Source organism: Amblyomma mixtum, chromosome 5 (assembly GCF_055824585.1).
Source record: "Amblyomma mixtum isolate Tamu chromosome 5, ASM5582458v1, whole genome shotgun sequence".
Taxonomy (NCBI): Eukaryota; Metazoa; Arthropoda; class Arachnida; order Ixodida; family Ixodidae; genus Amblyomma; species Amblyomma mixtum.
The window spans coordinates 109,446,151-109,459,202 of NC_143016.1; the positions used below are offsets into that span (position 1 = coordinate 109,446,151).

General features: G+C 51.0%; 1 protein-coding gene across 1 annotated transcript in view; it reads left to right on the forward strand.

Moving 5' to 3' along the window:
• The first annotated feature begins 914 nt into the window (after positions 1–914).
• LOC149343343 (uncharacterized) overlaps positions 915–13,052 on the forward strand; it is a 41,593-nt gene continuing 29,455 nt past the window's right edge. The window contains exons 1-6 of the mRNA XM_089546938.1: positions 915–966; positions 1,831–1,897; positions 2,001–2,077; positions 2,180–2,262; positions 3,008–3,160; positions 11,819–11,978. Of these exons, the coding sequence (XP_089403064.1) occupies positions 1,843–1,897; positions 2,001–2,077; positions 2,180–2,262; positions 3,008–3,160; positions 11,819–11,978 (528 nt within the window). The 5' untranslated portion in view covers positions 915–966; positions 1,831–1,842. The remainder of the gene's footprint in view (positions 967–1,830; positions 1,898–2,000; positions 2,078–2,179; positions 2,263–3,007; positions 3,161–11,818; positions 11,979–13,052) is intronic.

The window sequence follows — 13,052 nt, forward strand, 5'->3', positions numbered from 1 at the left end:
TGGCGGTGGACGTGTGGAAACAGGTGAATTGTAACTATTATGCTGATGAAGTAATTTCTAATAGTTTCTATTAGGCAGCTGGTTCTAATTAGCAATTTCTGGCATTAGTCGTACCTGATTTTAAAGTTTTTGAAGAAACAATTACGCTTGGCACATGCAGTGGCGCGAATTCTGGCCATTTTTTGTTTCTTTCGAAAATTGCGAAGCTCTGGCGCACGCCAAGGGACACCCGCCGAGATACATTCTGCTACGTTCTTGACACCTGACCATCCCTGAGTCGCCCGGGTGGCACTTGGCCACTTTTCGCTGCTGTAGCCTATATCCCTGTGCAAGGCTTAGCTCTGCGCTACATGCGCGCCGGGCGTAAACACGTTTTAGAAATTCTAAAAGCTTATGTGGGCAATACTAATGGCCGGCTTAAAATTTTTATTTATAACCTAAAGCTTAACTGTAAGGGTTGTTGAACAAGGGGTCTCCAGCAGCCGCTGTGCTCTATATGCGTTTATTCGATATCCCGCAAGCGTCTACACTACACAACGAGGGCCTATATTTTGAATATGATTTTTGGCTTTCTAGAAACATTCAGCATAATGTATAACTAACAATATAAGTCTGTTTAAACGAGACGGATTTTTTTTTTTTACCTTAGGCTGACACAGAGCTCTCCTCAACCAATGGATTCTCCACATTTTCTTCTGGTTTCGCCGCAGGCTTTCCGTTTATAACTACACCACCACAACATCACCTGCCGGCCCTCACTTCTTGTGCTCTTTAGCCGCCTCAGCACTCTGTCGTCGCTTTATCATGCTCCTTTGGCACTTGTTTCTCATTCGACGTAGCGCTCGCAGTGCCTGCGAATACCGGCGTGGGTCCCAGCCCGTAAACAGGTGTACCATTTTTTTATGTCAACAGGTCGCCAATAGTCAGCTGCTCGAAAGGGGCCTGCAGGCCGCCAGCAAAGAGGCCGTGAGTTGTGCATTCTCTTGTGTTTCCTACATTCTGTCTAGAGAAAAAAATAACTGCGCCTGAACCATTCTTGCCAACCCGCCCAACTCTCCTATCCAGAAGCGCCACCTTCCTCTATCCTTCTCCACCTATTAAAAACCTACATAGCAGGGGAACTCTAAAGTGGCGGCGAAATCAAATTCAAAGGCGCAGTCGGAAAGCCAGCGGCCCTTCTGGAACACCTCGCACCCTCTACCTCATCCCATTAGGCAGGGGGTTGCCCAACCACGCACTGCCCGTCTCAACTTACCTTCTGACCCATACACGTATAACTACACTCACCATCCAGCTAATGCCAGCTTCAGCATTAAAAAAAAATGCTGCCACATTGTTTAGAAATAGAGCACTGAATATCGATAGTGAAGTATCCTGAGAAGCCCTGCGGCGGAGCTCTGACCCCGATACCCAGCGGAAACTCGTCCGACTGGCTGAGGAGGCCGCCGAGGAACAACACATCCCGGCCAGCATCCATGGCGGTGTCTCCCTCTGACACCCTCGGCCGCAGGCCGAGGTTGTTGGGGCGCGCACTTTCTCTGTTGGACATTAAATGTTTTTTCTCTCTCACTGGTGCGTTATGCGAAGCCTCGGCTTAGAGTAAAAACATCAAAGTAAGCATCGAAGGGAAATACACTTGCACCAGATCATCGCGAAATTTTTTGTTTACCATTTACCCACACTTCTCACCTAATTCACTACTGACCGGAAATCGTACAGGAAGCAGAACCACAGCCATCGTCTGTCTCACGTACCGGCAAAGATAAAAGCAGACTGCACGTAACGAAAGCGCAATGGGCACTGCATTTTTCGGTTCCTTTTTTGTTTCAGGCGCAGGATTCTATGGCGCTAATAATAGCCACTCAAGTGGGCACGGTCTACAATGACTCACTCTCCGGTATGCAAATCTGATAGCAGGCGATGCTTTTGCTGTACAAAACATAGTTGTGTATTCTTGATGTCTGGAGGCTCTACATTACTTGCCGGTCGTTTAATTCCAGAGTGCCGCATGTTTGCTCAGGATGGCTCAGACCGCATAGCAAGATTCTGCCAAGCAGTCATCGACGACATTGACAAGGTGAACTGAAATTGAGCGTCGGGACATTTTAGTGATGTATGTAAATACTTGGTGCCTTGTTGTTTCTTACATCTTGCTGCTGTCGCACGCGTCCTTTTTCAGAGCTCTCGGTCATTTGTCAACCTTTCCTCCTCTCTCGTGAGGGCCGACGAGCTGGGAATTCTCGAGACGCTTCGCAGCAAGGGGTTGGTATAGTCTGTGATCTCTTGAACGTCGTAGATTGGGGGCTGCCTCCAATTTCCAGGACACGTATAGCCGCGGCAACTAGAAGTGGCGAGACTGCAGGTTCAACTTCTTGCTGGACCAGCGCTAAAAGGTTTTCTTGGTGTCATTGCGCCCTAATTAGTTACGATCCCGTTTTTCCGACTATTTGTAGTAGTTCAGCCGAAGCACTTTCAGCACGTTTACCATGTGCATGTCGAGCCAAAACAAACTACAGCGCAAAAAGGCACCAAAATCACTCTATAGCTCCACATGTGCAAAATGGCGTTACAAGAAAAGGTGGCCCATTCTGAACGCCCGTTAGTGCGCCTCTTAGTTACCCAACCTCGACTATATGCGAAGCACCACATTCTTCAACTCACCAAGGGACTGTCTTCTGCTTTACAAAGGCCTAATGCACTAGATACTGAGCCTAGTGGTGGGAATAACGAGGTTGCATAAGAACCGCGCGGCAGCCAGTTATGCTACCATAATTCACATCTACTTACTGCCTGAAGTCATAGCTTATTGGATGAAAACTAGCGACGTGACAAGCTAAAAGACGCCGGTGCTTTGGGCACGCGTATGGCGCTGCGAAATAAGAAAATTCAGCTTGAGCTGCGCCACAAGGTGGTGTGACTTCAGTAAGATAGATACAAGCTCTACTGCTTCATGTGGGAAAATGCGTTCGTTTCGCTCACTTGAGCCGTTGTTTGTCCGCACTTGCAGCCACTGGTACGTCTTCCTGGTTCTGGCCAGTTTCCTGTTCCTCTTCCTGCTCTACACCGGCTCGTTCATTCTGGGAATGTTCCACTACAATGAGGACATTCCGCCCACCAAGAGAACCGATGCCTCCAACTACGCCGGCACAGCCATGCTCGTGTGAGTGTTGGTATAATGTCATTATGCTCGCACATAACAGTCCTCGTTGTTGTGACTGAGAGAAGGATGAAAGGAAATTGCACGGGCCTGCCTACTGGCTCAGCCAAGCCACCTTCGTGGCAGCGGTGGTGGCTCGGCTGAGCCACTGTTGTTGTGTTGTTGTGACTGAGAGGAGGATGAAGAGGAAATTGCATGGGCCTGCCTACTGGCTCGAGCCGAGCCACCATCGTGGCAGCGGTGGTGGCTCGGCTGAGCCACTGTTGTTGTGTTGTTGTGACTGAGAGAAGGAGGAAAGGAAATTGCACGGGCCTGTCTACTGGCTCAGCCGAGCCACCATCGTGGCAGCGGTGGTGGCTCGGCTGAGCCACTGTTGTTGTGACTGAGAGAAGGATGAAAAGGAAATTGCACGGGCCTGCCTACTGGCTCGAGCCAAGCCACCACCGCTGCCACGTGCAGATAGAGGAGAGTTAAAAGATCACAGCCATTCGTGTGTGTGTTGTGACTGAGAGAAGGATGAAAAGGAAATTGCACAGGCCTGCCTACTGGCTCGAGCCAAGCCACCACCGCTGCCACGTGCAGATAGGGGAGAGTTAAAAGATCACAGGAAAGAGAAAAAGGAAAGAAAAGACGCGCGTCGCAGCAACAACTGCGTCCGCCGGAGCGGACGCTGCTGAAAAAACAGATAAGCGGCCGAAGCCGCGCTCGCCGAAGCGAGAACAGATACTCGTGCCCCCCACTCCAAAAAAAAAAGTTGGTTGCGACTGAGAGAAGAACGAAAAGGAAAAGTGCACGGGCCTGCCAACTGGCTCAAGCCCAGCCACCACCGCTGCCACGTGCAGATAGAAGAGAGTTGAAAGATAAGAGGACAGATTAAAAGAAAGACTAAAGACGCGCGTCGCAACAACCGCGTCCACCGAGACGGACGCTGGCTGAAAAAACAGATACACGGCCGCAGCCTGAAGGCTGCGAACCGAATGCCATAGATAATTTTTTTTTACTCGTTGTTGTTGTTGTGACTGAGAGAAGGATGAAAAGGAAATTGCACGGGCCTGCTTACTGGCTCGATCCGAGCCACCACCGCTGCCACATGCAGACAGAGGAGAGTTAAAAGATCAGAGGAAAGAGAAAAAGGAAAGAAAAGACGCGCGTCGCTACAACAACTGCGTCCGCCGGAGCGGACGCTGCTCAAAAAATGGCCGAGGCTTAGCTTAGGTTAAGCCTAGTCAGATGCGAAGCATATTGTCGCTGAGTTGCATATCGAGCACGCCGCTTGGCTAGACGTTCTTCACGCTCTTCATCAGTCTCTGTAGCACGCCGCAACTTTTGCTTCTCATTCCAACGAGCAGCCCTGTCTCCAGGAGGCATCTCTATCCCGTGTACGCCTAGCAGAGGCAGGCGCACCCCCTTGTATACCGCCGCTCCAGCATCACGTGTTCACTACAGCGCACCTAGCGCCAGAAGCAGGAAACACATTGGTCGCGACGCCTCGCGCGACGGCGCGAGCTGGGGCCCCGTTTCTCCTATGTCGTTACGTCACGCATCACGTGGTCCTCCTTGGTCGCGACGCCTCGCGCGAAGGCGCGAGCTGGGCCCCAGTTTCTCATCTGCTGTGACATCACGCACCACGTGGTCATCCTTGGTCACGACGCCTCGCGCGACGGCGCGAGTTGGGCCCCCGTTTTAGAGCGCAGCTCTTTGGCGTCCGTTCCTGGGTTTCGCGTCGTCGTCGGCGTCGGCCTCGTAACCAGCTCCGCCCCAATGTCACGCTTTTCAATTGGTCGAAATGCTCGTGACGTCACAGTGCGCGAATTTCAAATGGGGCCAATTGTACTTTGGCTAGTAACCATGCAACCAATCAAAGGGATCGTATAGTGATGCTGCAACTAAGTTGGACTGAGTTTAGTTAATTGCTTAATTAATCAATTAGCCTAATTAATATAGAGGATAATGAAGAGGTCAGAAGAAAAGAAAAGAAAGACGCGCGCCGCAGCGACAACAGCGTCCGCGGAAGGAGACGCTGCTGAAAAAAAAACAGATAAGTACGAAGCCGCCTTCCTTCCACCACCACGCACTTCCCCACTCAGTAAGACGTTGCTCGTTTCATATACGTTGTGTCGAACATCCTAGACAGTTCCAACAATTGACAGGTTAATGACAGAACACGATGGATATAAATGCAATAATATAAATATGAAATAGCCTAATTAACCTTTCTAGTTAGACCGCATAAATCAATAAAACCGAGAACGAAATTGGTCGAGTTGGGGAATCGAACCAGGGTCTCCGGAGTGCGATACGAGCACGCTAGCCACTCCGTAATGCCAGCTGAATGGTTTGGAATGAACAAAGGCGCGTCTAGCTAATACGGCGTCTTCGTTCACTCCCATCTTCCCCCTTTCCCTTACGGCGAGGTGCAGGTGTCCACCCAGATATGCGAGAGAGATACATTTCCTTTCCTCAAAAAATAAATTTACCGTCCAGCAAGGCGTACAGCCGAATTGGCGATGGCGTTCTGTGGACTCCCTGGCAGCGTTGCAAGACGCTGTCGCGTTCCACACATCAGTAACACACGCAGACAGCCAATGGACGCGTCATTCGCTGGCAGCACTTGATTCATCATTCACAACCACATTCGTGACAGAATGCTGTACTAAGGCTTTCGCCTTGCACCACTTTAGTCGCCAAAGTGACTCCTAATTTTTGTTTGTGTCGGCATCGGCGGCGTTGTTTGGCACGTCACATGAAGTTGGCGAACTGTGCGCCGCAAAGTTGCCCAACGGCTTGCTGGTAGTAGCTGCCTACTTCGCCCCTACCGCACTCACGAAAGACGCCGTGCACTTCCTGCAACTCGCATTAACCGTCCATCGATCCACACCGATGTTAGTAGTGGGGGACTTTAATGTTGACATAAACACAAACAGCAATTTCCTAACACTTATGCGGGAGAACATCCCGTTCCTCTCGCTCGTAACGCGTCCCACGGCTGTGACAACCTCGCGAGGCACTTGTATAGATCTCGTCTTTGAGAATCAAGCATTGGTGTACCAAGTCGAACATATATCAGTCTATTTCTCCGACCACAAAGCTTCCTTCATGACTGTCAAGAACTGTTAGTGGAGTCTTTGTTAAAGGAATACGTGTGAAAAATAAAAAAAAAATTATGTGATAGCGCATACATGTGTTGCTCGATTTCATTGCCTCAATCTATCGAAAAGGTGAAACAGCTTATTTGCTGCGCTCAAATTTCGCATTAGGAAGTAACGTAATCGTCGGAAATTTTTTCATTCTCTCCGACTCAAAATCCGCCCTGTCCAATTTCGCTAAAGGCTTGATATCCCGCACCGCGGCTCGGCTTCTACGCTTCTGGCACCCCACCCGCCCTGTAACCCTTATCTGGACCCCCGCACACGCAGGCCTCCCGGGTAACGAGGAGGTACACTCCCTCGCCCGAGGTCTCACTTTCCGGGCTGGAGTTGGACCCCCTCCGTCATCCCAGGAGCGTCTGCTTACCTTCAGAGATATCCTTACCCACTACCGAGATACCCGGCGCGTTTACGCACCACCGGCTCCCTCTCTAACCCTAACCCAGGCCTCCCACTGGCGCCGACTCCAGACCCGTACTGCTCCTTACCCTATTATTCTTCATGTACGCTACCCCGATCAGTTCCTTTCCTCCTGTAAGCTCTGCGGGAAAACGGGAGACTTTATTCATATCCTTCTCACATGCCCCACCTTCCCACACCCTCCATCCCCAACCACGGCGGAGTCATACTGGGAGACTCTCCTGGCCAGCTCCGCTGCTGCTGACCAGCGCCGGATAATTACCGACGCCTTGAAGCGGATTGCCCTCCAAGGATTGTCCTTTGCCCTTTAAGGGCAACCCCCTAAGGGTTGCCTTGTGCCACGTAAGGGGAGGCAGGGTTTTCCCTCTCTGCATTGCTTGGCAATAAATGTTTCAACCACCACCACCCGTTTTTCATCTGCTGTGACGTCACGCATCACGTGGTATGACATGGAGGTCACGAAAGGTCAATGGTAACGACACCACCGCGCTCGAGAAGCTGGGTTGGGCTATTTTAGTATGCTTCGCATAAAACAGATAAGCGGCCGAAGCCGCGCTCGCCGAAGCGAGAACAGATTTTTTTTTTTTTTACTCCGCATATTGCTGCCAGAAATATGCAGCGAATCTGTGAAGGCAGTTTTAGCCATCAGCTGATTCAAACGCTCACATGCTAAGCTTGAACCGTCGGTTGTATCCCAAACCATGGCAGATGCATTACCCTATTTTGACTGCACGAAAATTCTATTCCTAAGAGGCTTGGAACACTTTAGTAAGAGGCTTTATCCGCCTACGTTAGACACTTTTTTTAAATTACAATTGACCTCAGCACAGGCTTGGCATGTACAAGCTAACGCACTGTTTTCGCCATCGTCATGAGTGAACATCACTACGTTTCGCATTTTATAACACGACACTTCAATGTGTGAAGTGAGATCAGCATGAGATCAGCAGCTGGAATTGGGGAATACCGACGCAGGAGAGCACACGACCGGCACTGATGTGCCTGCCTTTCTCGGTGTACACCACTCAAGCTGCTGGTCTCGTGCTGCACAGAGACAGGCAGACAACGCACGACGAGCGCTGATGTGTCTGTTTTGCGCACTGTTTCCCACTCACATGTCTCAGCTAACCAACTAACTCAGCTTACTGAGGTCAGCAGCTTTTTTAGAGCGCAGCTCTTTAGCGCTCGTTTCTGTGGATGGATGGATGGAAAAAACTTTATTGTCAATAAATTGGTGTTCTTGACCCTTACGGGTCACTGGGCGCCGTGGTCGATCCTTGGTCCAGGATGCCGCACTTGACTGCTGCCATCGTGGCTCGGCGCACAAGGAATCGTTGCGCTTCCTCGTCCTCGCTGGCCAGCAAGTGCTCCCACTGCATCACACTCGGGTTTATTCTTGGCTCTAAGTCTGCCTTAGGGCAGGTCCATGTGATATGTTCTAGTGTAGGTTTACCCTGACACCACGGACATTCGTCTGCATATTGTGTAGGGAAAATCTTGTGTAGTTTGTGAAGGTGTGGGTAGGTACCGGTTTGTAGTCTGCGCCAGTCTACCGCCTCCTCTTTGGTGAGCCTTTTGTGTGGGGCTGGGTAGCGTTTCCGCTGACCCCTGTAATGATCGAGTATATCTGAGTACGTGGGGGTAACTGGGTCAAAGGTGCCTGTGGTGCAAAGTGCTGAGTCTGCTCGGTTGACGTATCCTCGAGCTAACTCGTCTGCTGCCACGTTGCCCCTCATCCCCTCATGTCCCGGAACCCACACTATACTATGTTTAGTGTTTTTGTGTCTTCTCGTCGTGTGTAGAATATGATTGGCGATGCTGTCGATCCTGCCTCTTGTGTAGTTTCTACATGCTTGTTTGGAGTCCGTCACTATAGTGAGGTTGTGTCCTGTTGCGTTCCCGTGCGATATTGCGAGAGCAATGGCGGCTTCTTCAGCTGCTTCTATGTTTGGGTTGTTTATCGTTGCGCTGGTTATTTCTTGCCCTCCTTCGTCTGCTACAACGGCAGTTGTTTTGCGTTGGTATCGGTACTTTGCTGCGTCCGTGTAGACTACGTTGGGATTGTCGCTGAGTTCCCTGGTGAGTGCTCGGACTCTGGCTTGTCGTCTTTCATGATGTAAATTCGGATCCATGTGTCGTGGTATTGGTCTTACCCGGATGTTGTTTCTGTCTTCATTATTAATTTGTTCCTTGTCTCTTTGTGTACCTAGAGGTAGTCGTAATTTCTCCAGTAGGTGTCTTCCCGTTCTGGTTTGAGTGAGTCTGTCTAATTGCGCACTACGTTGCGCTTCTCGTAGTTCTTCGAAGGTGTTTAATACTCCCAGGGCCATTAGTTTTCCGGTTGGTGTGGCCATTGGAAGTTTGAGCGCCGTTTTGTACGCTTTGCGTAGTATGGTGTCGATTTGTAGAGTCTCTTGCTTGTTTAGTTCGTGGTAGGGGAGGCTGTACGTAACCCTGCTCGTGACGAGGCTGTCAATGAGTCTTAGGGTGTCCTGTTCTCTCATCCCCTTCTTTCTACTGCTGATTCTTCGCACGATTCTGGCGACTTGCTCTGTTGTATTCTTAATAGAGGCAATGGTTTTGCTACATCGGCCTGTGTTTTGCAGCCACATTCCAAGTACCCTGACTTCCGTTTTCTCAGGTATTGTATCGTTTCTGTGCATAGCAACCGTGACATCACACAGTAGCGGTAGAACGAGCGCGCGTGCGTCGGCCGTGGCAGCTACACCACCGCTCCTTCACCAGACGTCTCGTTGCAGTCGAGTGAGTGAGACGCACGGCTCCGAAGCGGCCCAGTGATTCGGCGCCAAGCGGTTCGGGGAGAGAGAGAAAGAAAAATTTTATGTAACAGGAATTCGGGGCACGCCCCAGGGTCCCCGCACGGCCCCACTGCACTCAAGTGTTTATGTTCCTGAGGTATATAACACTGGCAGCCCGGCCGGTGGCGATGGTCTGCACGGCCGGGTCCTCCGAGCGCAGCAGGGTCTCCCAGTCCTCCCAGGTCAGGTCTTGAGGTTCTCTAGGTCCCGCGGGGGAGGGTCCAGCGGGCAGAGGGAAAGTATGTGGAGGGAGGAGGCGATGGGTTCTGGGATAGGGCGCATGCCGGAGTGGGGAAGGAGGTTCGGGGAAGCGGGAGTGGGTTGACCACAAGGCTTTCGCCAAGCACACTTTGGAACTTCCAAAGTGCCTTCGGTATTTTTTTGAGGAAAGGAAATGCGCAGTATCTGTCTCCCACAGCTACGAAAGCAATAGAGCGTGGGGCCTGGAAAGCAGAGGGCAAAATTTTTAAATTGATTTTTGAGGAAAGGAAATAATCAGTATCTCTCTCTCACACACCTCGGTGGACACCTGAACCAGAGAGAAGGCACATAACTGCCCTCTTAGAACAGTGGACACCTCAATTAAGCTATGTGCAGGTAGTGACAGATGTAGGCTGCATGCTTTGGCATTGACAACTTTGAGCCAGAAACGTTGCCATCTGCTAGGTGACAGGGTGGGTGGAGACTCATGAAAATATAACGACAAGCGGGAGTTTCATGCCACTTATACGGGAGAACATCCCCTTCCTCTCGCTCGTAACGGCTCCCACAGCTGTGACAACCTCGCGAAATACTTGCGCAGACCTCGCCTTTGAGAACCAGGCATTGGTGCAGCAAGTCGAGCATATATCCATCTATTTCTCTGTCCACAAAGCTTCCTTCATGACAATCAAGAACTGTTAGTGGAGTGTTTCTTGAAGAAGGAATATGTGTGAAAAATAGCAAGTTGTCTGTAATTGTAGGCGCCCAAATCTTTAACTGGCGTGCGCGAGCGGCGACTTTTCTGTGCGTCAACGCCATATGACGGGGCGAAGTTGGAAACAAGATGAGGCTAAGCGCATGCTCAGAAAGCACGCTCGGCTGGGCCCGTCGTCTGCCAGGCTGTTCCTTCTTAAGGACGTCACCCCTTATTATCGCGTTTCGACGAGCAGGCAGCGTGAGTAGACGAATGGATTTGCTCGCATTTTACGTTCCGAAGAACAGCGTTGTAGCAACCAAGCGAGGAAATAAAACTGAAAGATAGGCCGAACACTCCCAATCATGCGATAAGCCGGAGAACATGGATTGTTCATGTGTTACTTGCTGACGCGAAAGGTTTTTTTCATCTGCACGAAGGGCGCTTATCAACACTCTGCGTGCTTTATGCTTCAGCGTGGCGACGAAACTAAAAAGCCGCTGTGAAACTGAAGTGAAGCTTCTCTGCAGCCGTGCTCGCAGCAGTTCGGAACAGTTATCATGATGCCACTCCGTATATGTCACGTGACAAGACTTCGAATTATAGGGATGTCATTGGGCGGCTCATCGCAGAACGAGATGCTAAAGCAACTGGAGTGGCTGGGACTTCAGTGGGCAGAATCATACGTGCCTACTGGGACGAAGGTCGGATCGAAGATGCTCCTCGCTACCTCACCAGGAAAACAAAAGAAGAAGACTTGCAGATTGTTGCCTGAGCTAGTGATAACCCTTTCATAACGATAATGACCCATGTTCTCCATTCATAATGATAACGACCCATGTTCTCCGGCTTATCGCATGATTGGGCGTGTTCGGCATATCTTTCAGTTTTATTTCCTCGCTTGGTTGCTACAACGCTGTTCTTCGGAACGTAAAATGCGAGCAAAACCATTGGCCTACTCACGCTGCCTGCTCGTCGAAACGCGATAAGAAGGGGTGATGTCCTTAGGAAGGAACAGCCTAGCAGACGACGGCCCCAGCTGAGCGGGCTTTGTGAGCATGCGCTTAGCCTCATCCTATTTACAACTTCGCTCCATCATATGGCGCTGACGAAGAGAAAAGTCGCCGCTCGCGCACGCCAGCTAAAGATTTGTGCGCCTGTACATACATGTCATGCTCGAATTCTTTGCCTCAATCTATCGAAAAGCAGAAACAGCTGATGAGCTGCGCTCAAATTTCGCATTAGGAAGTAACGTAATCGTCGACATTTTTTTTGCCCGGAAAAGTTTACCTGCTTCTCCCCGTAGGGATTTGTGATATTGGAAAATTCATAATTCATAGACGCTTGGCCTTACCGAAACCTACGCACGTGCTTATCCCAGAGCCATCGTCCTGTCTTTCCCGGTGTGCGCCGCGCTGATGCTGGTCAGCAACACCATCATGTTGTTGTCGTTGAGCATCACCAACTTCGGCTGCCGGCCGTACGAGAACATTGTCTTGAGCTGGCCCGGAAGAACCGTGGACGTCATGGTGCTGGACGACGTGAGTCTCTCCGTCTCTCCATACTTTTTTTCCCTCCCTAGTCAAGCGAAGCTCTGCTGGAAACACCTCATAATTGCATTCTCACCGGGGCCACATAGAGTCGCGTATAATCAATACAAACTTTATTCTCTTTTATTCTTTTCTTTATCTTCCTCTGCTTTCAAGATTACCTGGACAACGCAGGTAACCTATCCTCCTACCTACGCTTTCATATACAGGACGTGCTCGTCATACACTATCGCGTACACGCTGTAGGCTGTAAGCGATTTTTCATCCTTTCGAGAGTAAAGATGGTGGTAAAAACTTTATTTGCAACAGGGGAGTTTGGCACACTTAAGTCCGTGGGCCCCCGCACGGCCCCACTGCACTTAAAACGTTCATATCCCGGAGGCTCATGACGCTGGCAGCCCGGCCTGTGGCGATGGCTTGCTTGGCCGGGTCCTCAGAACGCAGTAGGGTCTCTCAAGCCTCCCAAGTGGTAAGATGCTCCAGGCCCCGCGGGGGAGGGTCCGCCGGACAGAGGAAAAGGATATGGTTGAGAGTGACTTTGGGGTGGTGGCAGAGGGTACAGGAGGGGTTTGGGTAGACTTGGTGATAGCGCGAGCGTATATAAGGGGAGGGTAAAGTGCGTGTTTGGAGCCGCCTCCAAAGCATCTTATGATAATTGTCGAGGGAGGGTAGAGCCGACGCTCGGCTTTGCAGACCTGCGTCACTTCACTGAATGAGTGCATGTGCTCCCGCGAGAACCCCAGGTTGGAGGCCGCCGGTGCCCGGTTGAGAGAACTTCGGGCTAAAGCGCTGGCGGCCTCGTTTCCGGGTTCCTGGAGTGGGCAGGCACCCATATCAGCTCCATGTGGCGGGGTGGGTGTGCGGCGAGGGAGTTCAGTATGCGAAATGCAGGGACGTGAACTCTCCCGCGAGCAAAATTTAGTATTGTAGAGCGGTTTATTGGAACCTTCAAGCGCCGGCGACGAAGACCCTGGCGCAAGACGTCTAGGAACGAGCGAGGCGAGGGACCGGCACACAAGCGGCAGTTCTCCAGCACGAGCCTGCTACGGGCGACGCTAGCGCTTC